This window comes from Scyliorhinus canicula, chromosome 9 (assembly GCF_902713615.1).
Source record: "Scyliorhinus canicula chromosome 9, sScyCan1.1, whole genome shotgun sequence".
NCBI lineage: Eukaryota > Metazoa > Chordata > Chondrichthyes > Carcharhiniformes > Scyliorhinidae > Scyliorhinus > Scyliorhinus canicula.
Genome location: NC_052154.1, coordinates 80,588,003 through 80,614,628, shown reverse-complemented (window position 1 = coordinate 80,614,628; position 26,626 = coordinate 80,588,003). Strand labels below are relative to the sequence as shown.

At 42.3% G+C, this 26,626-nt stretch overlaps 1 protein-coding gene across 2 annotated transcripts in view; it reads right to left on the bottom strand.

The window, feature by feature from the left end:
• Window positions 1-1,160: 1,160 nt before the first annotated feature.
• Window positions 1,161-26,626, bottom strand: part of ogfod1 (2-oxoglutarate and iron-dependent oxygenase domain containing 1) — a 37,810-nt gene continuing 12,344 nt past the window's right edge. For both annotated transcript variants that reach the window (XM_038807037.1, XM_038807036.1), the window contains 8 exons: window positions 25,713-25,804; window positions 25,317-25,445; window positions 23,233-23,346; window positions 12,580-12,659; window positions 10,441-10,751; window positions 8,650-8,778; window positions 3,366-3,424; window positions 1,161-1,658 (listed from right to left, as the gene is read on the bottom strand). In XM_038807037.1, coding sequence (XP_038662965.1) covers window positions 1,497-1,658; window positions 3,366-3,424; window positions 8,650-8,778; window positions 10,441-10,751; window positions 12,580-12,659; window positions 23,233-23,346; window positions 25,317-25,445; window positions 25,713-25,804 — 1,076 coding nt within the window. In that variant the 3' untranslated portion in view covers window positions 1,161-1,496. The remainder of the gene's footprint in view (window positions 1,659-3,365; window positions 3,425-8,649; window positions 8,779-10,440; window positions 10,752-12,579; window positions 12,660-23,232; window positions 23,347-25,316; window positions 25,446-25,712; window positions 25,805-26,626) is intronic.

Sequence of the window (26,626 nt, the reverse complement as noted above, 5' to 3'; positions counted from 1 at the left end):
GGTGCAGACTCAATGGGCTGAATGGCCACCTTCTGCACTGTAAGGATTCCATAATTCGAAAAGGAGCATCAGTACACCTGCAATAGTCTTGCTGTCAAATTCAGTCTATGGAATATTTGACATTTAGAGCAGGATTTTTCAAACTCAGGGTCACGGTGGGTGTCTGGAGGATCGCGGAGCAATCGGACATGGCGTTCCGATCGCGGGAGAAGTGCCCAACAGACGCGACTGGGTATTCAGAATGCCGGCCGTGACTGGCTTTAAAATCAAGAATGCCGGTTGCACCTGGCCTTTAAATGCAAACGTTGGAGTCTTCCTGCTAGAAGTGGCGGCAGGGAGCAGTTCACACGCCCGGCACGCTATCTGACGTCACTGACTAGGTCCGTGCTTTGTGCGTGAAATCATGGAGGAGAGATTCCTCCATTTTGTAGCTGCCAGCAAGCAAGCAACAGGACTGTGTGAAGACCTGGAGATAGATTATTTTATGATAAGGGAGAGAGGGCCAGAGACATAAACAGGTCAGGTTTTCACCATTGAATCTACCAGAGAGTGCTTCTCAGGAGAGGCAGTGCTGATGTGAGCTGTATCCAGAGCTCCAGTACCTCTGGTGAACAAACAATTAACAAGAAACTGAAATCAGGAAAAAAGCAGGATAAAAATGTTTTCTTGAGGTATGGCATTGTTAATTTTGCCAATGCAAATCAGGATGCAAAGCCCATGCGTGTTTTATGCAAGAAAGTAAGTTTAAAACCCTCAAAACTTCAATGGCATGGCAAGTTCAAGGACAAACCTCTTGATTTTTTTCAAAGGATGCAGTGACAACTTGAATCGTCAGCTGAAGGCCTTAGCAGAAAGGTAACATTGAATGACAAAGCATGTGAGATCGTGAGGACCAAGGAGACTCACCTGTCACATTAAAGGTAAGTAATAATGGTGTGTTGCGATGGTCAGCTGGCGCGCATCATAAACGTCGGCCAGCATGGGTCGCAAAGGTTGGCATGGGTCACAAAGGTCAACTAGTTGGTAAAAGTGAGTCCCGGGGAAATAGTTTGAAAAACACTGATTTTGAGGGCATTACCAGGCAAAACGTATAGCATGCAAGCTGAAGACAGATGATTGTGAAGAGCGACCAAATACAAAGAGACAAGGAAAATTAAAGGTTTGATTCACAATTATTACAAAAATGTTTTTAATTTAAAAACATTTTGCCAAAAATATTTTAATTAGTATCACAGCAGAGTTCATGTCAATTACAAATTTAACACCAACCTCTCCCAAACCAAAAAGGTCCTTCTTCAAATGTACAAACATTTGGCAAAGCCAAAAGCAGCCCAGGCGAAGTGCAATAATGATCCAACTGTCACCATCGTATATCAGATCTTCGATGTGCACATACCACAAAAGCCTCTTTTATCTGTGAGAATACATCATTCAGCATTTTGATGATTTATCCCACATCAGATACAAAGATTTAGTTACGCAAGGCAGATGTGCTATCACTCATAATACACAAAGGAAAAGTCCCAGAACCCCTTTTTCTCATGTGTCTTCTTACACTGACTGATGCTTCGCTGGTTAATGTGTTTCACAAACTTCAGTGTTTCTTTATCTCGGTAGATCAAAGCTAAGGAGTTGTCTTCTGGGCAAAGAGTAAGTAACTGGAAAAAACACAAACCGTAAAAAATGTTTTCATTATAGTGAGTTAAACAGGTCTATTTTTCATTTCCTCAACTCCCTACATACACTTTACCTTCGGTCAAGTGGGAGGCACACATCTCCCAGACATTTTCTAAGAGTTAATAGTGAGGCCATCCGAGGTGATTCATTACAAATATTTTTCCTCTTTTCCCTCATTAGAATACTACATTTTCATTTAGTATTTCCTCAGGATGACATAGCTCCTTCTCAGTGAGTTGGCTGAAACTAGCAAGTCAATGTAAGGAATCTTTTTAATCTTTCCACACTACTGCAGACACCAGTTAGGGATTTGGTGCACTTAAGGGCACCACTCTTCCACCCTAAAAGGTATTGCACCATTAATATTGTAAATATTTTTCTTTCAGGATCTTCATGCAAGTCCAAATTCTCCACTTGGGAAGAATGGGTATGTTGCCAGTGGTCACTGTCAGTGCTATTCGCTGACTGGCTGCCTGACAGCCTCCCAACTCAAATGCAGAACTGTCCAGTGTCAATCTCCCAATATGCAGAATGGCATGGCTGCACATGAGTTGCTTTTGGAATGCCTGCAGTTATTGGAGGAGATTCTGGCTTGGGTCACTGTCTGTGCGGAGTCTGCACATCCTCCCCCTGTGTGCGTGGGTTTCCTCCAGGTGCTCCGGTTTCCTCCCACAGTCACAAAGATGTGCAGGTTAGATGGATTGGCCATGATAAATTGCCCTTAGTGTCTAAAATTGCCTTTAGTGTTGGGTGGGGTTACTGGGTTATGGGGATAGGGTGGAGGTGTTGACCTTGGGTAGGGTGCTCTTTCCAAGAGCCGGTGCAGACTCAATGGGCCGAATGGCCTCCTTCTGCAAGTAAATTCTATGAAAAAAAATTATTATTGAATAAATAATGTTGGGCATTTCTGCACATCAAATCACCCAATTGGGTGACCAGGCTGCTCGAGATTATTAATTTCCTGTCTATTACAATCGTAACACAAGTACAGAGAAAAGACCCATGGCCCTTACAGCTCATGCTTCTGGCCCTCCAAATCACCCGTTCTAGCATTCAACTATATTTTAAATGTTCTAAACTCTTTATAGCCATTGCATGGCAATACAATCTAAATATTCATCATTTTTTGATCAATACTTTTTCTTCCTACTTGCTTTAAATTAAAAATGTACCCATTTAAATTTACGCTGTTTGATCCTACTGCTCTGGCTGACAACTGATTTCTTTATCATTTGACACTTCAAATATCCTCATTGAGGTCACCATTTAATCTTCTTCAAGTCACACCTGAAACCAGAGTTACCCCAGGCAGACACATGTGTGCAATGCTGAGGGACTGCTGCATCATCAGATGAGCTCTCTTTCCACTGAGTCCATCTACCTTCTTAGGTGGGCATAAAAGCTCGCATTGCATGATTCTGAAAAATATCAACAAACTTTTCCCTGGTGCACTGGCCCATGTTTATCTCTCAACCAAAATAGCTAAATCTGATATCCGGCTATTATCCCTTCTGTTTGTAGGAGTTTTTGTGCCCAAAAGTTTCCTACATTACAATGGTGACTACTTGAAAAAGTCCTTGATGAATTGTAATTAAGTGCGTTAAGAGTGTCCTGAGATAATGAAAGGTGCTATATAAATGCAAGTTCTACATTTCTTTCTTCGCTGAACTGAGCTTTAATAAGCATACCTCTTCATCTTCCCCCTTTGCGATATATGAAGTAATGCCACCAAATTCATCATTCCAGTCTGAAACAGAGGAAAAGATAAATGTTGACTTTCCTAATCAGCTTCCTTTCTGATATCTTATTTTCCTCTTCAACCTGCAACAATGTTTTCAAACCATGGCATCCTATGATTATTAAACAGGACACTAGGGAGGCAAGGCAGGCCCATGAGAATTATTAATTTCTTCTTGTTCTCCACTACTAAGTGCAGCACATCATAGAACATAGAACGATACAGCGCAGTACAGGCCCTTCAGCCCTCAATGTTGCACCGACATGGAAAAACTAAAGGCCATCTAACCTACACTATGCCCTTATCATCCATATGCTTATATAATAAACTTTTAAATGCCCTCAATGTTGGCGAGTTCACTACTGTTGCAGGTAGGGCATTCCACGGCCTCACCACTCTTTGCGTAAAAAACCCACCTCTGACTTCTGTCCTATATCTATTACCCCTCAATTTAAGGCTATGTCCCCTCGTGCTAGCCACCTCCATCCGCGGGAGAAGGCTCTCGCTGTCCACCCTATCTAACCCTCTGATCATTTTGTATGCCTCTATTAGGTCACCTCTTAACCTTCTTCTCTCTAACGAAAACAACCTCAAGTCCATCAGCCTTTCCTCATAAGATTTTCCCTCCATACCAGGCAACATCCTGGTAAATCTCCTCTGCACCCGTTCCAAAGCTTCCACGTCCTTCCTATAATGAGGCGACCAGAACTGTACGCAATACTCCAAATGCGGCCGTACTAGAGTTTTGTACAACTGCAACATGACCTCATGGCTCCGGAACTCAATCCCTCTACCAATAAAGGCCAATACACCATAGGCCTCCTTCACAACCCTATCAACCTGGGTGGCAACTTTCAGGGATCTATGTACATGGACACCGAGATCCCTCTGCTCATCCACACTACCAAGAATTTTACCATTAGCCAAATATTCCGCATTCCTGTTATTCTTTCCAAAGTGAATCACCTCACACTTCGCCACATTAAACTCCATTTGCCACCTCTCAGCCCAGCTCTGCAGCTTATCTATGTCCCTCTGTAACCTGCAACATCCTTCCGCACTGTCTACAACTCCACCGACTTTAGTGTCGTCTGCAAATTTACTCACCCATCCTTCTGCGCCCTCCTCTAGGTCATTTATAAAAATGACAAACAGCAACGGCCCCAGAACAGATCCTTGTGGTACTCCACTCGTAACTGAACTCCATTCTGAACATTTCCCATCAACCACCACTCTGTCTTCTTTCAACTAGCCAATTTCTGATCCACATCTCTAAATCACCCTCAATCCCCAGCCTCCGTATTTTCTGCAATAGCCGACCGTGGGGAACCTTATCAAACGCTTTACTGAAATCCATATACACCACATCAACTGCTCTACCCTCGTCCACCTGTTCAGTCACCTTCTCAAAGAACTCGATAAGGTTTGTGAGGCATGACCTACCCTTCACAAAACCATGCTGACTATCCCTAATCATATTATTCCTATCTAGATGATTATAAATCATATCTTTTATAATCCTCTCCAAGACTTTACCCACCACAGACGTTAGGCTCACCGGCCTATAGTTACCGGGGTTATCTCTACTCCCCTTCTTGAACAAAGGGACCACATTTGCTATCCTCCAGTCCTCTGGCACTATTCCTGTAGCCAATGATGACCTAAAAATCAAAGCCAAAGGCTCAGCAATCTCTTCCCTGGCTTCCCAGAGAATCCTAGGATAAATCCCATCAGGCCCCGGGGACTTATCTATTTTCACCTTGTCCAGAATTGCCAACACTTCTTCCCTACGCACCTCAATGCCATCTATTCTAATAGCCTGGGTCTCAGCATTCTCCTCCACAATATTATCTTTTTCCTGAGTGAATACTGACGAAAAGTATTCATTTAGTATCTCGCTTATCTCCTCAGCCTCCACACACAACTTCCCACCACTGTCCTTGACTGGCCCATTCTTTTATTCCTGACATACCTATAGAAAGCTTTTGGCTTTTCCTTGATCCTACCTGCCAAAGACTTCTCATGTCCCCTCCTTGCTCGTCTTAGCTCTCTCTTTAGATCCTTCCTCGCTTCCCTGTAACTATCAAGCGCCCCAACTGAAACTTCACGCCTCATCTTCACATAGGCCTCCTTTTTCTTCTTAACAAGAGATTCCACTTCTTTGGTAAACCACGGTTCCCTCGCTCTACCCTATCAATGTAAACCATCCTCTGAATGCGGTGGCAGTCAATTTAATTTAGTTTCCCAGAACAATATATTGCAGTACCAAGTAGGGATAAAGTTATTTTAAACCTAGTATTGTGCAATAAGGCATGTTTAATCAGCAATCCCATAGCGAAAGATAATCTGGGAAAAAAGTGATCACAACAAAACTGAATTCCAGATTAAGTTTGAAAGTGACATTCTCCAGCCCCAAACAAAAATCTTAAATTTAAAGAAAATCAAATTCATAAAAATGCAGGGGAAGAAGTTGATTGAGTAAATAGATTAAAAGGTATGAGGATAAATAAAAGTGGGAAACATTCAAAGGATCAAATCTAAATGTTCAAAAAAAATATGTTCCATTAAAAGACAAAAACACATCAAGAAAGATCCATGCATAACATACAAGAAAGTGAAGGAACGTATCAGGTTAAAAGGTAATAACATTGCAAACAATAATAACAAGCACGAGGATTGATATTGTTTTATAAAACAGGAAACGCCGACCAGAATGTTGATAAGACGTGAAAAAATAAGAGAGTGAACTTGCCAGGAATATAAATGCACACTGCAAGAACTTTTACAAAGTATACAAAAAGGTAAGTAACAAAAGTAAATGTCGGTTCCTTGGAGGCAGAATCAGGAAAAATTATCATGGGAATGAGAAAATGGTTGGAGGTGTTGAAAAGATATTTTGGGCACGATTTTTCATCGGCAACCTGACATTGAAAACGTTTTTGAGTCCAGACGCACTCTGACATCGAAGCAGTCTTGAGTCCCACCATTCCCTGATGTTGGTTCTAATTGACTGGGAGATTAGTGCTGGAAGCCAGAAGGAGACCAGAATCCAAAATGGAGGCCCAAATTAAAGGCATAAAAGCCGCCATTACTGTAGCAACACAATGAAAAGAAAAAGTCAGCAGGTATCTGTGGCAAGGTCACCCCAAGGTTTTGCAATGACGCCCCAGAGATCTTGTAGGAGGTTGTGCATGAAAGGCGGGGAGTCGTCTTCCCTGAGGATATCTGGTGAAGGCCACTCAGCCAAACTAAGCATACCTGCTGGAACTGGCAGAAGATGCGAGAAGCTGTGGTGTCATCAGGAAGAGCTGGGTGCAGTGTCACAATAGGTTTAATGTCCTTCTTTGTTCTGGCCAGGTGAGTGTAGCACAATACCCAGACGACAGATCTCCAGGTTGGCAACCAGCAGCAAACATTCTGGCAGAGCATCCTAAGGAAATGTGCTGCTCCTGAACATGGGAGAAATGTACCCCCATGGTAATCTCCTACACCCGTTGTGGTTCCTTTTACTTAGCAGGTTTTGGTTTTACTCTAATGTTTCATTTGCTGATAGACAGCAACTGCTTTCAGCATTCTGCCACCCATACCTCCTCTAGACACATCTTTTGTTTACTTTTTTCTTTATAAATTTAGAGTACCAATTCATTTTTTTCGATTAAGGGCAATTTAGTCTGGCCAATCCACCTACTCTGAACATCTTTGGATTGTGGGGCAAAACCCACACAAACACGGGAAGAAATGTGCAAACTCTACACAGACAGTGACCCAGAGCTGGGATCGAACCTGGGACCTCGGCGTGTGAGGCAGCAGTGCTAACCACTGTGCTGCCCACATCGTTTTTTTACTTGACCCATTATCACTCTCTACAACTGGGTCGTTCTGACCACACCGTGGTCCCTCAAGTGGTCAGACACCTCCCACCAGGCCTGCTTGCTTTGGCCAAGTCGCCTTGCGCTACCAACTCTTTTGTTATCTAATCTCTTCCATCTCCCAGTCTTATCACAGACTTTCCCTTTTGCTATTTTTCTACCCTCTCCTCTTTCACTCATGTAAAACCCATTATATCAGCAATGCTTTCCAGTTCAGGTGATAGGTCTTTGAACTGAAACATTAACGTCATCTCTCTCCACAGATGTAACTGACTTGCTGAATATTTCTGCATCTTTTTTTTGGTTTCAGATCATCAGCCTCTGCAGTATTTAACTTTTGATGCTCTTTCTTAATGAGTTGTACTTCCACCAATTACAGAAATCATGCAGATGATGAAAGCCACTTGACCCATCTTAATTCATTGAACCCGTGATGTTACATTCCTCCCAGTTCAGCATTCAATGCTTTCTTAAAGATTCCAGAGTTTTCAATTCCACTTCTCTGTAACATACATTGATCACTTGTAAGAAGAAGCCGTTCCTGAAGTCAGTTCTAAATTGGTGTCATGTTTGTTGCTTTGACATTGAAAACATTGAGAAAATTTCCATTTTGGCTCCGGCCTTGAGTGACTGTGTGGAGTTTGCACGTTCTTGAGTGACTGTGTGTGGAGTTTGCACGTTCTCACTTTGTCAATATTGGTTTCCTCCCACGATTCAAAGATGTGCAGGTTAGGTGGAGTTACAGGGATAGGGCGGGGAGGTTGCTCTAGGTAGGGTGCTCGCAGACTTAATAGGCCGAATGACATCCTTCTGCACTGTGCAAATCTTATGATTTTTCTCAGATTATACCTCCATTAATTATATTGCAAGACTGAGTACTGTTCACTTTCTTCTTAATGGTAATATTTTAAAGCCTGAGCCACAATTTGCTACATTCTCCAACCCAGTAATCGATGAGCTCATGTGGCATGATTTATATGGAGTACATTTATGAGGGTTTTTGGTTCAGACTGGGTTTCACTATGTTCATTTACATATTGAAATTGTATAGACATATCTGATTCATAAGGATGGAAATTTTGCAAATGATAACTCCCAGTCACACTAAATCTAAGGCAAATAAATAAGCAGGTAAACCAAAATAAAATACAAATCTGAAGAATGGGTCCACTGAAATATAATAAAATCCATATGTATCAGCAATACCTCAAGTGAAGTGGAATGGATTATCAATTACTCTTTAAAATTAAATTTTTCTCCACTTTTGCCAATTTTATTCCACTGCTCACATAAAATAGCTTTCTTTGCAACTCCACAAGTGGGTTAAGAATTCACTTCTGTCAGAAAAAAGCCAAGAACTCCTACCTTCACATCCACAGCACAACAGCAGATCCAGAGCAAACTCAGAATTTTCCACATTGGTATCATGAATAAGTGTATAGTATCCATTTTTCCAGTGTCGCAACTCACCACGGCAGACAGGAACACTAGGATCTGAGATGAACAAACATAATGGAAGTATATTGATAATCTTTAACCTATTGCTTTTGAGTTTGAGAACCAAACATTGACTTGACCTGCTATTTTTAATTATATTATCTTGTCTCCTTTTTTATTTAGCTTCCCTGGAACATTCACCAATTGACACGCAGATGACTTGGTCTCAGTGGTACTCACACATAAATGTCTACAGCAACACATTCCTGATCTTTGGGGAAGCTCTGGGTTTCTTGACTCATTCCTCATCTGCATGAAACCCCCTAAGTGGAAATATGGGCATTGTTTATAAATTTTCCAACAATACATAACTACTTACCACCAGGACCAAATCACAAGATGCTACTGTGCTTGTCGAAGCAAGTCAGAGAGACATTTCCAGCAGCTCAACGTCAAGAGAGATGTTACCTTGTTCGGTTATTGCCGCAATCTGCCTACTTCTGACTGCATCAACCACCCTGGCTGCAAATTGAGACCAAACCCAGTGGTGCACAATCTCAGTGGGCTTTGTTCAATTTTAGCTCAGTTTTCCTCAATGTCCACAACAGTCTCACCAACTTCGCAAATATCACCCAATCAGGACTAACGTTAATGGCTCAGTAAAATACCGAGACGAGCCATTATTTGTTTAGGTTACTCAACAGCTGATCTACGTAATTGAAAATATCCATTGAAACTCAAAGTACTCAATACAGTGCGTGCAGGCATCTATGCGGATAATTACGTCCCCACCAGGGGACAGGTATCTGTCAGCCTGACTATTTTATAAAATGATACTTTTTGTGTTTCTGAAAATGGACAATTGCTGGGCTGATATAATAGCTACAGCTGATCGCCTGCTGGCTTCTGGATGTTTCTGAGCAGTTTGAAAGCAATCACGCCCAGGAATGTAACACTCCTTGCATCATAAAAGAATTCCAACCAAGCCAACACAATGGATTAGCAGACGAGATGTCTGCCCCAGCCAGCTATGGACAAAAGTAGCTGTTTGTGACTTTTAATCTCCAATGTTGTGTGGATGGTGCCAACATTGCCTGCTCCAAAGAACTATGAGTTTCAACCAGGGGCTTCATTAGCTAAATAACTCAACCTGAATCCACCGTGTCACATGACCAAAACTTGAGCTGTCTTAACTCCTTTAGTTATAGAGTTTTTGAATTTTATCTCGAGTAATTGTTTCACCTCAGAAGAGAAGCAGGACCCCAGGCAAGCAGCTTGTCTTGTCTACCGTTTACCATCTAACGAGTTGCAGCAGAAAGAGCTCTGTACAGATCTAAAATTACCTGCCCACATTTACACGGAGAACTACTGGAATGTTGGAACTTCTGTCCCTTCAAGACTATAATATAATCTTTATTATTGTCACAAGTAGGCTTACATTAACACTAATATTAAGTTACTGTGAAATTCCCCTAGTCGCCACATTCCAGCGCATGTTCGGGTACACAGAGGGAGAATTCTCCCAAAAATACAACCTTTTGGTTTCCTGGCAGGTATTGCGATGAGAAATCAGGACTGCTTAAATTAATTCCCCTCCTGTCTGTAATAATTAATATGATTATTTTACTGGTCTAATTTCCAAAGTAATTCAAATATCAGTTCTGAACTCCTAATAACAACAAACATTCACCTGAGAATTTTAAATGGTTAAAAGCTTACTTTGGGGACTCTCTCCTGGCATCTCAACTTTGTTTGGTCCAATGTTATCTCCCTTTTTTCTCTGGTCATCTTCTGTTGAATCAGATTTGTTTCCTTTTTCAGTGCTAGAACATGCATGCTCATGGCCATCGGACTCCTCCAATTCATCCTCCTGCTCATCCTCCTCATCATTATTATCTGAGGATGCGAGGAAATGGAGTTTTAAGCCAGTAAAATTGGATAGAAGTAGGAATAAGGCCTCAGAACAAAATAGTCCCATACACTTGGCAAGAATGTCAGGGAGGCCATCTTCCTCTGCTTGATCATAGCACCTATAAAACAAAGAAGTAATATTACAGTACCAGTCACATAACACTTATTAATAAAAATGGATCAGATACTGGTGCCTCAATACTAACAAGGATTGTCATTAATTTCAGTGGTACAGTGGGAACTTCAGGGCCGGGATTCTCCCCTACCCGGCAGGGCGGGGGGTCCCGGCGTGATGGAGTGGAGTGACACTCCGGCGTTGGGCCGCCCCAAAGGTGCGGAAGTCTCCGTACCTTTAGGGGCCAAGCCCTAACATTGAGGGGCTAGGCCCGTGCCGGAGTGGTTGGTGTCCTGCCGGCTGGCGGGAAAGGCTTTTGGTGCCACGCCAGCCGGGGCCGAAGGGTCTTCGCCGGCCGCCGGACGTCCGCGCATGCGCCGGAGCGTTAGCGGCTGCTGACGTCATCCCCGCGCATGCGCAGGGGAGGGGGTGACTTCCGCCTCCGGCATGGTGAAGACTATGGCGAAGGCGGAAGTAAAAGAGTGCCCCCACGGCACAGGCCCGCCCGCCGATCGGTGGGCCCCGATCGCGGGCCAGGCCACCGTGGGGCCAGATCGGCCCGCGCTCCCCCCCAGGACCTCGGAGCCCGCCCACGCTGCCTGGTCCCGCCGATAAGGTAGGTGGTTTGATCCACGCCGGCGGGAGAGGCATGATAGCGGCGGGACTTCAGCCCATCGCGGGCCGGAGAATCGCCGGGGGTGGGGCCCGGCACGGCGCGATTCCCGTCCCCGCCAAATCTCTGGTACCGGAGACTTCAGGACACGGCTGGGGCGGGATTGACGCCGGCCCCCGGCGATTCTCCGACCCGGCGGGGGGGTAGGAGAATCCCGCCCAAGATCTCTAAAATCTGCTACATACTTCAACATCAACTGGGTTTCTCACATATCTCAGTACTAAAAGAACCAGTTATATAACTCAACATGAGCAGGATATGTAAAGTAAACTGTGGCCGAGGATGCAGCGAGAGGCTGGACCTCCAATTGAGGTATAATCAGGGTATAAGGCACCAGTCAGACCAGGAGCATGGCAAATTATAGTATGGAGGAAGGCAGAATCAGGTTGGAGGGGAAGGCTGCCTGGAGATTTAGGGTGGAGCAGGGATGCTGGTGTAAGATCAAAAATGGGTTCATGGCTGTAAATGTGATTGGACCCTGTTAATCACATAACCTACAATACCACATGACTATCACAGGACAAATGAAAAGCCCAAAGGACTCTCAAACATGATCTGATGCAGCCACATGTCACAAAGTGAGAGGATTTAAAGTATAGATATAACCTTCCCCACCATAACACAACTGCTTTAAGTAGAGGCTTGAGCTTGCTTCCCACAGGATATGATAAAGGAACAAAATGTTTCTGGAGACAAGCAGTGTGCTGTAGCAAGAATACATGTTGCCACTGACCAAAAATAAAGATGCTCAACTGTACAGAGCTCCATCATCCATATTGTTTTGGGAATCAAAAAATAGAAAGAGACTAAGAGGCAGGCCCAACTTTAGAAACCTGCTGGCAGGGCCGGCAATGCCATCTACTTCGCATGTGGAAGAAAAGGTTTTTGATAGAGAAATTGGAAAAAAATTCAAAATTTTTGTATTTATATATTGTAGTGCAAATAATAGGTTTGTTTCCTTAAAACAAGGAGATATTCTGACATTGGCATCCTTTATTGTTCCAGATTTCCTGGATTTTTTTTAAGCATAATGTGTGGTTATTGAAATTCCCTGCCGCATCTCCTCTGCAGGTGCTGCTTCACAATGCATACTGCTGGTTAACTATATAGCTCTAATATCTATAGGTTCAAACTTCTAAGAGTTCTGGGATCCACCTACCTCTTGTTGGCAGGTCCTCTTCTCTTCCATTTAATCTCTGGGCTGCGTAAAGCCTCACAAACCAGTTCAAACTTTTCATTCTGCACAAGTGAAAGAAAATGTAGGTGTCAATGTTACACTCCAGCATGTGCATGTCGACAGAGCAAACGCATTTTTATTTGTATGGGAGAAAAAACAATTGATACCATCCAATTGTGCATGGCTCATATATTTGCTGCTACCAACTGAATACACATTGCATAGGTGTATGGCTCACGCACATCTTTTGATCCCTTGCATGTACAGTACACATGATGTAAAATAAGTGACTCCACTATGCTACGATGTAACATTTTCCTTGATGTTCAGTCTTCATCATTTATAATAATAATGGTCTTTATTGTCACAAATAGGCTTAAATTAACACTGCAATGAAGTTACTGTGAAAATCTCCTAGTCGCCACACTCCGGTGCCTGTTCGGTATGTAGATCAAAAATTTACAGTGCAGAAGGAGGCCATTCGGCCCATCGAGTCTGCACGGCCCTTGGAAAGAGCACCCCATTTAAGTCCACTATTCCAACCTATCCCCGTAACCCAGTAACCCCACCTAACCTTTTTGGACACTAAGGGCAATTTAACATGGCCAATCCACCTAACCTGCACATCTTTGGACTGTGAGAGAAAACCGGAGCACCCGGAGGATACCCACGCAGACACGGGAAGAGCGTGCAAACTCTGCACAGACAGTGACCCAAGCCAGGAATCGAGCCTGGGACCCTGGAGTTGTGAAGCAACTGTGCTAACTGCTGTGCTACCATGCTACCCTATGTAAAAGAGAATGATGTGCTTCAAATACAGTTCAGCTCATGTCTCAGAGATATGTGCTGTACAAGACTGATCTAAGCTGGTATATGAGAAGCCATAACAGCCCAGTCGCTAAAAGGTTTAATGTAACATGAGTAGGCACCACAAGGTGCAAGACAGGTTATTACATTTTTCAGAAGATCCAACCAAATTTTTCTAACATTTTAGAATGAAGTCAATGATAAAGTTTGGAGTTTTACCAGTACCTATTTCTCATGTTGCGTGGTCGGCCAAGGCATGGTTTTAGACAGAGTGAAGAATGGAGTGAAACAGACCTGTGCCCTAATTCTGTTTGGTCCCTTCTCCTACAAGCTCCTGACCTTCGTCTTCTCTCGAGATATAGGAGTCTACTTGCACACTAGATTAGATGACAATCTATAATCTATCAAGACTGAAAGCGAAGACAAAAACATATCGTGTCTGATCAGAAAACTCTTCTGCCCTGATCATGCTGCACTCGTCACCCACACAGAAACTCAGCTGCCAAGACTCATGGGCTGCCTCTCCTCACTTTAAATTGTTCTCCCTGATCTTAAGCATCAAGAAAACCACGGTCAACAGCTTGATGCGAAGCATTTGGGACAGAACCCCTGCCTCTCAAGGTTCGGGCTTCACAGCCATGAGCAAAGTGCACCAAATGAAGACACCCCACATAAATTGCTGGGAGTCCATCATATGTAGATGGAAGGATGCCAACATAAATTCCTCAGACAAGCTTTTCAGAAGTTTCCGCCAGCAGAAAACAAATGACAAACGAAAACCAGCCTCTTCTACATAGCCCAGGACCAAATGTTGACCAATGATCATGCTAAACTCTTCACTGAAGAATATCCACCTCTGTCAATACTCAAAAAATACTTTGCACAACTTAAGCTTGTGCTCAGAATTATTTAGTGTCAGCATTGGCTCACTCTTAGCATGCTCATCTGAGTCAGAAGGTTTCAAGACTTGAGCTCATAATCTACTCTGATAGTCCAGTACAGCACCAACAGAGCTTTGCAGTCTTTCGGACGAGGCATTAAATTAATGCCCCATCTTCCCAGGCAATTGGGTAGATGCAAGAACAGCAGAGCACTTCTCTTGGTACTGGCTATGACGGACTGGGAAACATTACTGAAAGGAGGGCGGCACGATGACGCAGTGGCTAGCACTGCTGGCTCACGGCACCGAGGACCTGGCTTTGATCCTGGCCCCAAAATCACTGTCCGTGTGGAGTTTGCACATTCTCCCAGTGTTTGCGTGGGTCTCATCCCTACAACCCAAAGAGCCAGTAGGTGGATTAGCCACGCTAAATACCCCTAAATTGGAAAAAAAGAATTGGATAGTCAAAAAAAAATTTTTTTTTAAATTACTGAAAGGAAAGAATAGATAATCTCCAAAAGTTGTTTATTCCTATTTGGCACAAGAGTAGAAAGGGAAATGTGGCCAAACCATGGCTTACAAGGGAAATTAGAGGTAGTATTAGATTCAAAGTAGAGGCATAGAAATTAGCAAGATAAAACAATAGACCTGAAGATTGGGAACAGTTTAAAATTCAGAAAACTCGGACCAAGGGATTGATTAAGGGGAAAATATAATTTGAAAGTAAACTAGTGGCGAACATAAAACCTGACTGTGAAGGTTTCTATAGGTATGTAAAGAGAAAAAGGTTGATAAAAACTAATGTAGTTCCCTTACACCAGCCTAAGGGGCTGGTTTAGCACAGGGCTAAATCGCTGGCTTTGAAAGCAGACTAATGCAGGCCAGCAGCTCGGTTCAATTCCCGTACCAGCCTCCCCGAACAGGCGCCTAGGGGCTTTACACAGTAACTTCATTTGAAGCCTACTTGTGACAATAAGCGATTTTAATTTTCATTTCATTTCATTACAGTCAGAAACTGTGGAATTCATAACAGAGAACAAAGAAATGGTTGAGGAACTAAATTCATACTTTGCTTCTGTCTTCACAAAGGAAGACATGAATAATGTACCGGATGTTCTGAGCAACACAAGTTTCAATGAGGAGCTGAAGGAAATTAGTATTAGTAAAGAAATGGTTTGGGGGAAATAAACGGGATTGAAGGCGGTCAAAACTCCAAAGCCTGACAATCTTCATCCCAGAATGCTTAAGGAAGTGACCCTAGAAATAGTAGATCCATTGGTGTCATTCTCCAAAATTGTTAGGACTCTGGAATGGTTCCTACAAATTGAAGGGTAGGGAATATAACTCCACTATTCAAAAAGGGAGGCAGAGAGAAAAAGGGAACCATAGACCAGTGAGTCGGATGTTGTTGGATTCCATTATCAAGGATTTCATAGCACAGCGTTTGGAAAGTAGTGGTATAATCAGACAAAGTCAGCATGGATTTACAAAAGGAAAATCATGCTTGAAAAATGTACAAGAATTCTTTGAAGATGTAACTGGTACAGGGGCATGCGGTTTATTTAGACTTTCAGAAGGCTTTCAACAATGTCTCACATGGCCGATTATTATGTAAAGTCAAAGCGCATGGGATTACCGGTAGTGTCTTGAGATGGATAGAAAGCTGGTTATCAAAAAGGAAGCAAAAGTTGGAATAAATGGGTATTTTTCTGATTGGCAGGTAGTGACTAATGGGGTACCACAGGAATCTGTGCTAGGACCCCAACTGTTCACATTATATATTAATTATTTGGACGAGGGAGCTAAATATATTATCTCCAAATTTTCAGATGATTCAAAGTTGAGTGGGAGGGTGAGCTGTGAGGAAGATGCAGAGATGCTTCAGTGGGATTTGGCCAGGCTGAGTGAGTGGGCATATTCATGGCAGATGCAGTATAATGTGGATAAATATGAGGTTATCCGCTTTGGTAGCAAAAACAGGAAGGCAAATTATTACTTGAATGGGTGTAAATTTAGAGAGGTGGGTACTCAGTGCATCAGTCACTGAATGTAAGCGCACACGTACAGCAAGCAGTAAAAATGGCAAATGGTATGTTGGACTTCATAGTAAGAGGATTTGAGTATTGGAATAGAGATCTTTTATAATAATCATCTTTTTATTGTCACAAGTAGGCTTACATTAACACTGCAATGAAGTGACTGTGAAAAGCGCCTAGTCGCCACATTCCGGCGCCTGTTCGGGTACACAGAGGGAGAATTCAGAATTCTCAGCTGGTACGGGAATTGAACCCGCGCTGCTGGCCTTCTTCTACATCACAAACCAGCTGTCTTCCCCACTGAGCTAAACCAGCCCCAATTGTATATTACTGCAATTGTATAGGGCATTGGTGAGGCCACACCTGGAGTATTGTGTGCAGTTTTGGAGTCCAAATCTGAGGAAGGATGTTCTTGCTATGGAGGGAGTGCAGTAAAAGTTTATATTTATTGGAGTTTAGAAGAGTGAGAAGAGAACTCATAGAAACTTATAAAATTCTAACAGGATTAGACAGGGTAGATTCAAAAAAATATTTCCAATGGTAGGGAGTCCAGAATTAGGGGTCATAGTTTGAGGATAAGGGGTAAACCTTTTAGGACAGAGGTGAGGAGAAATTTCTTTACCCAGAGAGTGGTGAATCTGTGGAATTCACTACCACAGAAATTAGTTGATGCCACAACAGTGTAATTTCAAGAAGGAATTATAATAATATTCTCTACTAGTGTTACAAGTAGGCTTACATTAACACTGCAATGAAGTTACTGTGAAAATCTCCAAGTCGCCACACTATGGGGTCTGTTTGGGTACACTGAGGGAGAATTGAGAATGTCCAATTCACCTAACAAGCATGTCTTTCAGGACTTGTGGGAGGAAACCAGAGCACCCAAACGAAACCCATGCAGACATGGGGAGAATGTGCAGACTCCAGATAGACAGTGACCCACGCCGGGAATCGAACCCAGGTCCTTGGCACTTTGAAGCAACAGTGCTAACTACTGTGCTATATAGCTCTTGGGGCTAAAGGGATCAAGGTGGGAAGGAGGGATCAGGGTACTGACCTTGATGATCAGCCATGATCATAATGTATGGCAGAGCAGGCTTGAAGGACCAAATGGCTTTCCCCTACTTGTATTTTCTATGTCTGTTTCTATGCATGTACCCTGGCTAAGATTTACCCATGGACCAGCATTATAACATCTATTATCTTGTTATTACCCCATTGTTGTTTCTTTGAGCTTGTGTGCAAATTAGCTGCCAAGCCTCATTACATAAAAACAAATACAATTTAAAGGTACATCACTGGTTGTAAAGCACTTTGGGACTTTCTTAAACAATGAAAGGCACTGTGTAAACACAAGTTCGTTCTAAATAACCTGATTCAACGAATCAGAAGAACAGGCAAAAAATCATAACCAAAATATTTAGTTGTTTGCTACACTTTAAAAAAAGATAACATTGTAAACAAGTTTTCAGCTCTTTGAACTTGTTATTGACTTGATTAGTGATGAGGCGAATTGTTGCCAGAAAATAACAGGAAGGGATACAACGTGTGAACACATTGCACCAAGGAATCATACAAGAGTAGGGAAATTTGGTGGCACAGTGGTGAGCACTGCTGTCTCATAGTGCCAGGGACCTGGGTTTGATACCCACCTTGGGTGACTGTCTGTGTGGAGCTTCCACATTCTCCCTGTGTCTGCGTGGGTTTCTTCCAGGTGCTCCGGTTTCCTCCCACAGGCCAAAGATGTGCCAGTTAGGTGGACTGGCCATGCTAATTTGCCCCTTATGGTGGGGTTATAGGAATAGGGCCTAGGTAGGGTGGTCTTTCAAACAACGATGTCAACCCGATGGGCCGAATGGCCTCCTTCTGCACTTTAGAGATTCAATGGATTATGGAACAAACTTAAAGGTTTTATATCTGAATGCACAAAGCACTGGAACATAATCAGTGAGTTAACAGCGCAAATAGTGTCAAATGGGTATGATTTGGTAGTGATTCCTGAGACATGGCTACAAGGAAATCAGGTCTGGATATTGAATATCTAAGGGTACTCAGTATTTCAGGAGGATTACAGAGAGGAAAAGGAGGTGGTGTAGCTTTGCTAGTAAAATAAGTTAAAGTTGTCAGTTCTGACTGAGAAACAAGCTGCCAATTATCATAGAATTTACGGTGCAGAAGGAGGCCATTCGGCCCATCGAGTCTGCACCGGCTCTTGGAAAGAGCACCCTACCCAAGGTCAACACCCTATCCCCATAACCCGGTAACCCCACCCAACACTAAGGGCAATTTTGGACACTAAGGGCAATTTATCATGGCCAATCCACCTAACCTGCACATCTTTGGACCGTGGGAGGAAACCGGAGCACCCGGAGAAAACCCACACACACGGGGAGGACGTGCAGACTCCGCACAGACAGTGACCCAAGCCGGAATCGAACCTGGGACCCTGGAGCTGTGAAGCCATTGTGTTATCCACAATGCTACCGTGCTGCCATTGTACAAAGATATCACAAAGGCACAAACTGTAGGGCCAGCCCAAGCGGAAACTCCACAGGTAATAAAACTCAAGGTCTGTATGACAATGTGGGACAGTCTACCATTTGCTCTGGCTCCGCTCCAGATATTGGACCACTGGGCCACTAATTGCAAGACCAAAAGACACAGGAGCAGAATTCAGCCATTCGGCCCATCTAATCTGCTCCGCCAATCAATCATGGCAGTTATGTTTCTCATCCTCACTCTCCTCCCTTCTGCCCCCAACCCCTGATCCCCTTATTAATCAAGAACCATCTATCTCTGTCTAAAAGACACTCAGCGACGTGGGCTCTACAGCCTTCTGTGGCAAAGAGTTTCACAGATTCATCACTCTCTGGCTGAAGAAATTCCTCATCATCCCAGTTTTAAAGGATTGTCCCTTCAGTCTGAGGCTGTGCCCTCGAGTTCTAGTTTCTCCTATTAGTGAAAACATCCTCTCCACATTCACTCTATCTAGGCCTCTCAGTATTCTGTAAGTTTCAATGAGATCCCCCTCTCATCCTTCTAAACTCCATCGAAGACAGACCCAGAGTCCTCAACTGCTCCGCATTTGACAAGTCCTTCATTCTGGGGATGATTCTTGTGAACCTTCTCTGGACCCGCTCCAAGGCCAGCACATCCTTCCTTAGATACGGGGCCCAAAACCGCTCAACATACATGCCTCCGTAGTGATCAGATAGTTCAATTAAGCATGTGGGCCGTTGTTGTGAGTGGTTAATTATTCACATCTGCTATGCATGATGGATCATAGAATTTACAGTGCAGAAGGAGGCCATTCGGCCCATCGAGTCTGCGCCGGCTCTTGGAAAGAGCACTCTACCTAAGGTCAACACCTCCATCCTATCCCCATAACCAAGTAACCCCACCCAACACTAAGGGAAATTATGGACACTAAGGGCAATTTATCATGGCTAATCCACCTAACCTGCACATCTTTGGACTGTGGGAGGAATCCGGAGCACCCGGAGGAAACACACGCACACATGGGGAGGATGTGCAGACTCCGCATAGACAGTGACCCAAGCCGGAATCGAACCTGAGACTCTGGAGCTGTGAAGCAATTGTGCTATCCACAATGCTACCGTGCTGCCCATCCTTAATCAATAGTCATGACTGGACATAGATAACTAGTTGCAAATGTTTGGTATCTGCTAATTTCTTGTAACCAAATTTCAAAGTATGTCTGTCTGTACCACTCTTGAATCTGTGCCCTCTGGTATCCCAATTTGTAATGCCAATAGCCCCTGCTTTAGCTTGTAATAAAGGCCAAGTTTTAACTCTAAGAGTTTCTTGAGAGTAGAAGAGTGAAGCACACTAGAATCGAGTATCTGTACTTTCCTCTGAATAATCCTATTGGAATTGTGATCATATCATGATGGAATTTCAAACTTAGTTTGAGGGAAGAAACTGGAGTCACACTCTCGTGTTCTGGAGTTAAATAAAGATAATTATACAAGCATGAGAAAAGATTTGGCCCTAGTGGCCTGGGCAGGAAGACTAAAAGGCTGATGAGCAGTGGCAGTTGTTTAAGGAGATATTCAATTTCTCCCAACTAAAATATATTCAAGAGAGGAAGAAAGATTGTAAGAGGGGGAGAAAACATCTGTGGCTGAGTATGGAAGCTAAAGATAACATAAGACAAAAACTAAGGCATACCGTATTGCAAAGGTCAGTGGCAGGTTGGAAGATTGGGAAACGTTTAAAGATCAACAAAGATCAAAGTTATGAAAAGAACAAAAGTAAATTATGAAAGAAAACTAGGGCAAAATATAAAAAAGGATGGCAAAAGCTTCTATAAGTATATAAAAAGGAAGAGAGTATATAAAGTGAATGTTGATCCCTTGGAGGATCAGACCGGGGAGTTCATGGTGGGGACACAGAAATGGCAGAGACGCTAAATCAATATTTTACCTCAATTTTCACGGTGGAGGACACTAGTATAATCCCAATAGTAACAGATAATGCAGAGGTAATAGAAAGCGAGGAACTTAGAACAATAATCGGAAGAGAAAAAGTAATGAACAAACTATTGGATTGAAGGCCGACAAGTCCCCAGGGCCTGATGGGCCACATCCTGGGATCTTAAAGGACGTGGCAGCGGAGATACTGGATCCATTGGTTATAATATTCTAAAATTTCCTGAATGCAGGAAAGGTTCCAGTGGATTAAAAAAACGCTAATGTCAAAAATGCCCTTCGTCAAAAAGGGAGGGAGGAAGAAAGTAAGAAACTATAGACCAGTTAGTTTAACATCTGCAGTTGGGAAATTGTTAGAATCTATTATTAAAGAACAGGACATTTGGACAGTCAAAATGTGATCCATTAGACTCAGCATGGTTTAAGAAGGGCAAATTGTGTGACTACTTTTCTAGAGTTCTTCGAACATGTAACAAGCCATGTGGATAATGGGGATCCTGGAGATGTAGTACATCTGGACTTCCATAAGGTTAATTCACAAGGTACGGTCACATAAGGTTTGAGGTAATTTATTAGATTGGATAGAACACTGGCTAACCGACAGAAGGCCGAGAGTTGAGAAAAATGGTTCTTATTCTGGGTGTCAAGATGTAACTAGTGGGATGCCGTAGCTTTTAGTTCTCGGGCCGCAACTATTTACAATATATATTAATGACTTGGATGCAGGGATAGAAGGTACTATAGCCAAATTTGCAGATTACATTAAAGTAGGAGGGACAGTAAGTTGCAATGAGGAAATAAGACTTTACAAATTGATATAAATAGGTGAGGTGAATGGGTCAAAATTTGGCAGATGGAGTTGAACGTGGATAAGTGTGAGGTTGTCCATTTTGGTCGGAAAGATGGAAAGGCAACTTATTATCTAAATGTAGAGAAGCTGCAGAGTGCTTTGGAGCAGCGGAAGCTGGGTGTCTTTATACATGAATTTCAGAAAACTAGTATGCAGGTACAGCAGGTAAAAAGGAAGGCATATGGAATTTTGGCATTTATAGCAAAAGGAACAGAGTATAAAATTCGAGAAGTGTTGCTGCAACTGTACAAGGTATTGGTGAGACCGCAATACTGCTTTGGTCCCTTTATTTTAGGACGGATGTAGTTGAATTAGGGGCAGTTCTGAGGAGGCTCATTCAATTGATTCCAGATATATGGGATTTCTCCTATGAAGGGAGATTGTGCAGTTTAGGCCTATACTTTCTTGAGTTTAGAAGAATGAGAGGAGATTTAATTGAGGTATATAAGATGATAAAATGTATCGACAAAGTAGACGCAGAGTGGATGCTTTCTCTTTTAGGCAATCTAGAACGAGAGATCATAGTTTTAGGATAAGGGGTAGCAGATTTAAAACAGAGATGAGGAGAAATTACTTCTCTCAAAGGGTTGTGAATCTGTGGAATTTACTACCTCAGAGTGCAGTGGATGCCGGGACATTGAGTAAATTTGTGGTAATAGATAGATTTTTAATTAGTAATGGGTTGAAGGGTTATGGGGAATGCGCAGGAAAGTGGAGTTGAGGCCAAGATGAGATCAGCCAAGATTGTATTGAATGGTGGAGCAGGCTCGAGGGGATGAATTCCCTAATCCTGCTCCTCGTCCTTATGTCCCTGATACTGTTGTATGCATCTTGTCGGGTGCAGTAGTGTCAATCACGCGTACAAGTTGTCTAATTAGCTTATTTTTCGGGGAGTTGACTCACTATTCGATATCCATTTGTATGGTAGCAAGATTTCTAAGAATAAAACTCCCTGTGTCTTTTGCATTTTTACTTCTTCAATCTTTTTGAAGGTGGACCAAGTTAAAAAAAAGGTGAGGCAAAGATTGCTTTGAATTCCTAGTCTTTCTTGCACAATTTAGGAAAGTGGATTGTGTGAAGCAATTGGTTGCTAACATTAAATCATACTTAATGTAATGATATTAAAGAAGTTAACCTATTCTACCTTGGGTTTTAGCTTAATCTAAACAGAATAAACCTTGTATAATCCTGGGACAGGATTATAATCCCTTCCCTTAAGTATCATGTCCATCACAGCCTACCTGCCTTTATAGTTGGGTTCCAAGTACCAAACTAGCTTTCAGTGTCTATGTTTCTCTTCTTTTAATAACATCTGACTCCTGTGGCAATCTTTAACCAAAGAAATAACAGCCCACTCCTCTCCCACAACAGCTGAATCCACCACCATGTATTACATCTGAATATGATAATCATCATAAACAAACCAGCAGTGAACAAAAGAGGACACCTCATACCAACGCTCAAATAAAGACATTGATTAATTCCACGGGCCTTTCCATGGCTGTTGTCAATGAATCATATCCATTTTCTTGTTCATGTTCCACAAGCATTTTTTTTTTTTTTAAAGGGCTGTTGCCTGTCCGCTGAACGAATCCGCAATTGAGCTTTCACCTTGAAGAAGTTCTTTAGAAGTATCTCAGATTTCTCCTCAAACTCATCTTGGATGCGAACTTGAGTTGAAACATCCAGGTAAATTGGATTGATCCAGTCATATAGAATTTCCTCCTGAAACATAATAAAAGGAAGCAAACATATTTCATCCGATTGAGATAATCTTAACATTGCAGTGACACCAAAGTGTCAGGTTCCTGCTGTGTTCGAGGTATGGCACTGGCTCTGTGCTTTAAATTCGATCTTTACCCTAAGCTTTGGAATTCTACCTGTTCCTCTTCATTTAAGATGCTTCTTAAAATATATCCGTTTGTCTGAGCTCTTGTTCGCCTGCCCTAATATCTCATTATACAGCTTACACTCTAATTTTGCTGCGCAATGTTTCTATGAAACACCTTGGACCATTTTATAATGTTAAAGGTGTTACATAAATGGAAGTCCTTGTTACTGGATATACTTTCAGCAACTACACAACAGCCTACTCCTGGTAACTTTGGAAAATTTTCACTTAAAAAATACAAAATAACACAGCAAACCAAGAACGTGGTACTAAAAATGGTTTAAGATCTGATAATTAGGCCATATCCTGCTACGAAAATAATGGGCTCGATTTAATGGAGTTTACTGGGGTCTCTCCTACCAGCTGGTAAGCCAGCAAGAGCTCAGTGTCACCTCTTAAGAGAACCAAGTTCGCGCTTTGCTGTGCGATTTAGATTTTTTAAGATGAAAAAAATTTCTTATCAGAAGTAGGCGATGCAGTGGCAGTAAGAAAAAGCAGCAACAGGATGAGGCCCTTGAGTGGCCTCCAGGGCAGCAATGCCAGCGACAAGCCTTCCTTCTGCAGACTTACTCTGGGTGGAGGTAGGAAGAAAGCAGGGTCTCCACCCACCCTCCACCCTTCTATCACAAGCTCAAAAATTGGAACTTGCTTTGTAATTCACCACAAAATCATTAGCTTTATAAGATTAAATGCGGAGGACAGGTTGCATAGATATGTCTTGTGCTCCCTGGAGTATAGAGGATTGAAGGGTGATCTGATGATGATGCTTGAAATGTTAAAGAAGCTGAATAGGATAGAGCAAGTATTTCCTCTGGTGAGGGAAATCAAGAAGCGGGGTGGTGGGGGTGTGTTGGGACATAAAATTAGAGCTGGTCTACGTAGAAGCAAAAACAGGAAGCAGTTTTCACACAAATGAAAAATGAAAATCGCTTATTGTCACGAGTAGGCTTCAATGAAGTTACTGTGAAAAGCCCTAGTCACCACATTCCGGCGCCTGTCCGGGGAGGCTGGTACGGGAATCGAACCGTGCTGCTGGCCTGCTTGGTCTGCTTTAAAATCCAGCGATTTAGCTCAGCGAGCTAAACCAGCCCCTAATGGTCATAGCATTCTGGAACTCTCTCCATCAAAAGGATATGTTGATGGGTAAATTGGAATTCTAAAGACAAAAGATATATTTTTGTTCGGTAAGGATTACAAATAATATGGAGCCATGATAGGCATCATTGAGACATTTCATTACATTAAAGATGCCATAAAAATACATGTTGTTCTTGTTACTGTTATGAGTTATTGGAATGGCAGACCTATTCTTGTTCTAATTTTTAAAATATATTTTTGGTGAATGAAGCAGTTGGAGTTTTAACCATCATTGCTATCAAAAACTCACAGATGTGGTATAACACGGGTTTGACACAGAGCACAACTTCTCATACTCAGGCCGACAACATACCTCCACCCCAGAAGATCAATCCCTACTGCATCAATTATCATCTTTTCCATTTTCAATGTCAGCCATTTTTGTGACCTTTCTGGCCAATGCCAATTGTGCCAAATGTTTGTAAAATTCATATCATAGTTTACAACCTAAGCTCATTTCAAATATTAAACAGCTGTAAAGAAGAGGAACCCTCTTTCATCACATCTGTCTTGTACTGGATAGAAACCCAAGTCTTGGAGGAAAAATGGTAACGTGAGACCCCACAACAGCATTCAGCTCCCATATCCAAAAGCTAGTGGTTAACTATCTTAATCAGAACAACACTTTAGTGCTAATTGTGGCCAAGATGATAGAATCTGTACTTACATCACTTGCAATATGTGGATTTCGAGAGGAAAGAGATTCGATGTAGCGTGGTGGCCTTGCCAATGATGGTCCGTGGAACCAACCGCTAACAGAAAGACGGCACTTTTCCTCTGACAGGATTTCAGACACCTGAACAGGAAAGGTATGCAGAGTAGCATTAAGCACTGAATTCAGTCAGATATGTCATGCACTGCACTGAGACAAGCTATCTTTTGCTTATTAAATCACTTTTCAACAATGAATATCGTTTTACGTAGCAAACTCTCCCTCAATGAAGAAAACAATAGCAATACCTAACATGCTCTGCTACGTAGCACATAAACCAAACTAGTGCATAAGGTGCAGATACCACTGAATTTTTCAGCACCATTTACAGAATGTTCTGAATTTCTGTACCTGATGGTGAGACACAGGGGAAACCTCAAAGAAAATTAATGTGTTCCATGATGGAGTTAGAGACTTGGCAATCTGCTGAGGTTGATCATGTTCTGTAAAAGACAATCAGTTTAGGTACATAATGATAAGTCTCAGAGTCGTGCATGTAGAATAAATTTATTTAATTGCCATTTATAAACTGTAATATTAATTTGTGTCAATTCCACACGAGAATCATCAAATTAAAACTTCTACCCTCCCCACCTCCAAATCTGCCTTAACTTTGAAGTGAAAGAAAATAATCCAACCACATTTTTCAGTCACATTGCAGAACTGACATTCAAGTTGGACAGAGTTCTGATCTAGTTTTTCACCCATCCTATATTCAAAAATGCAGACCTTAATCTTTGAAACCATGGCTGGGTTAACAGTAGAAGGCCAGAACAAAAAAGAAGAGACTTCTGACACAATTTCTTGCATAACAGACAGAGGAATTCTAATTTCCTACATGAGATTACCTTACATTCAACAACCAATTTGTGTTTCTTCATTTTGTTTTGGTCTGCCACACGAGCAACTTTAATTCCGAGTTCCACCATTAGAAATTGGCCAAACCCTCAAGATCCACTTACCCTGCTGCAGCTTCATTGTTTGTAAACACCCAAATCCTACGAATAGCTTTAATTTGCAGTGTTAGCATGTACACGGATGCATTATGATAACACAATATGTCGTGGGACTGTCCCTTTAAGAAAGGTTTTTGTCTTATCACATGACTTCAGTGGTCATTTTTGTGGGTGGAGCTGAGCTGTAGGTATGAGTTTTATATTCGCTTTCAGATTTGACTGCTGTGGACTCAGGGAAAAAGAAGTGTTTTGTTCCCGTCTTTCTATTTTCATTTCAAAGAGTTATTCCAGGAACAAAAAAAAACATTG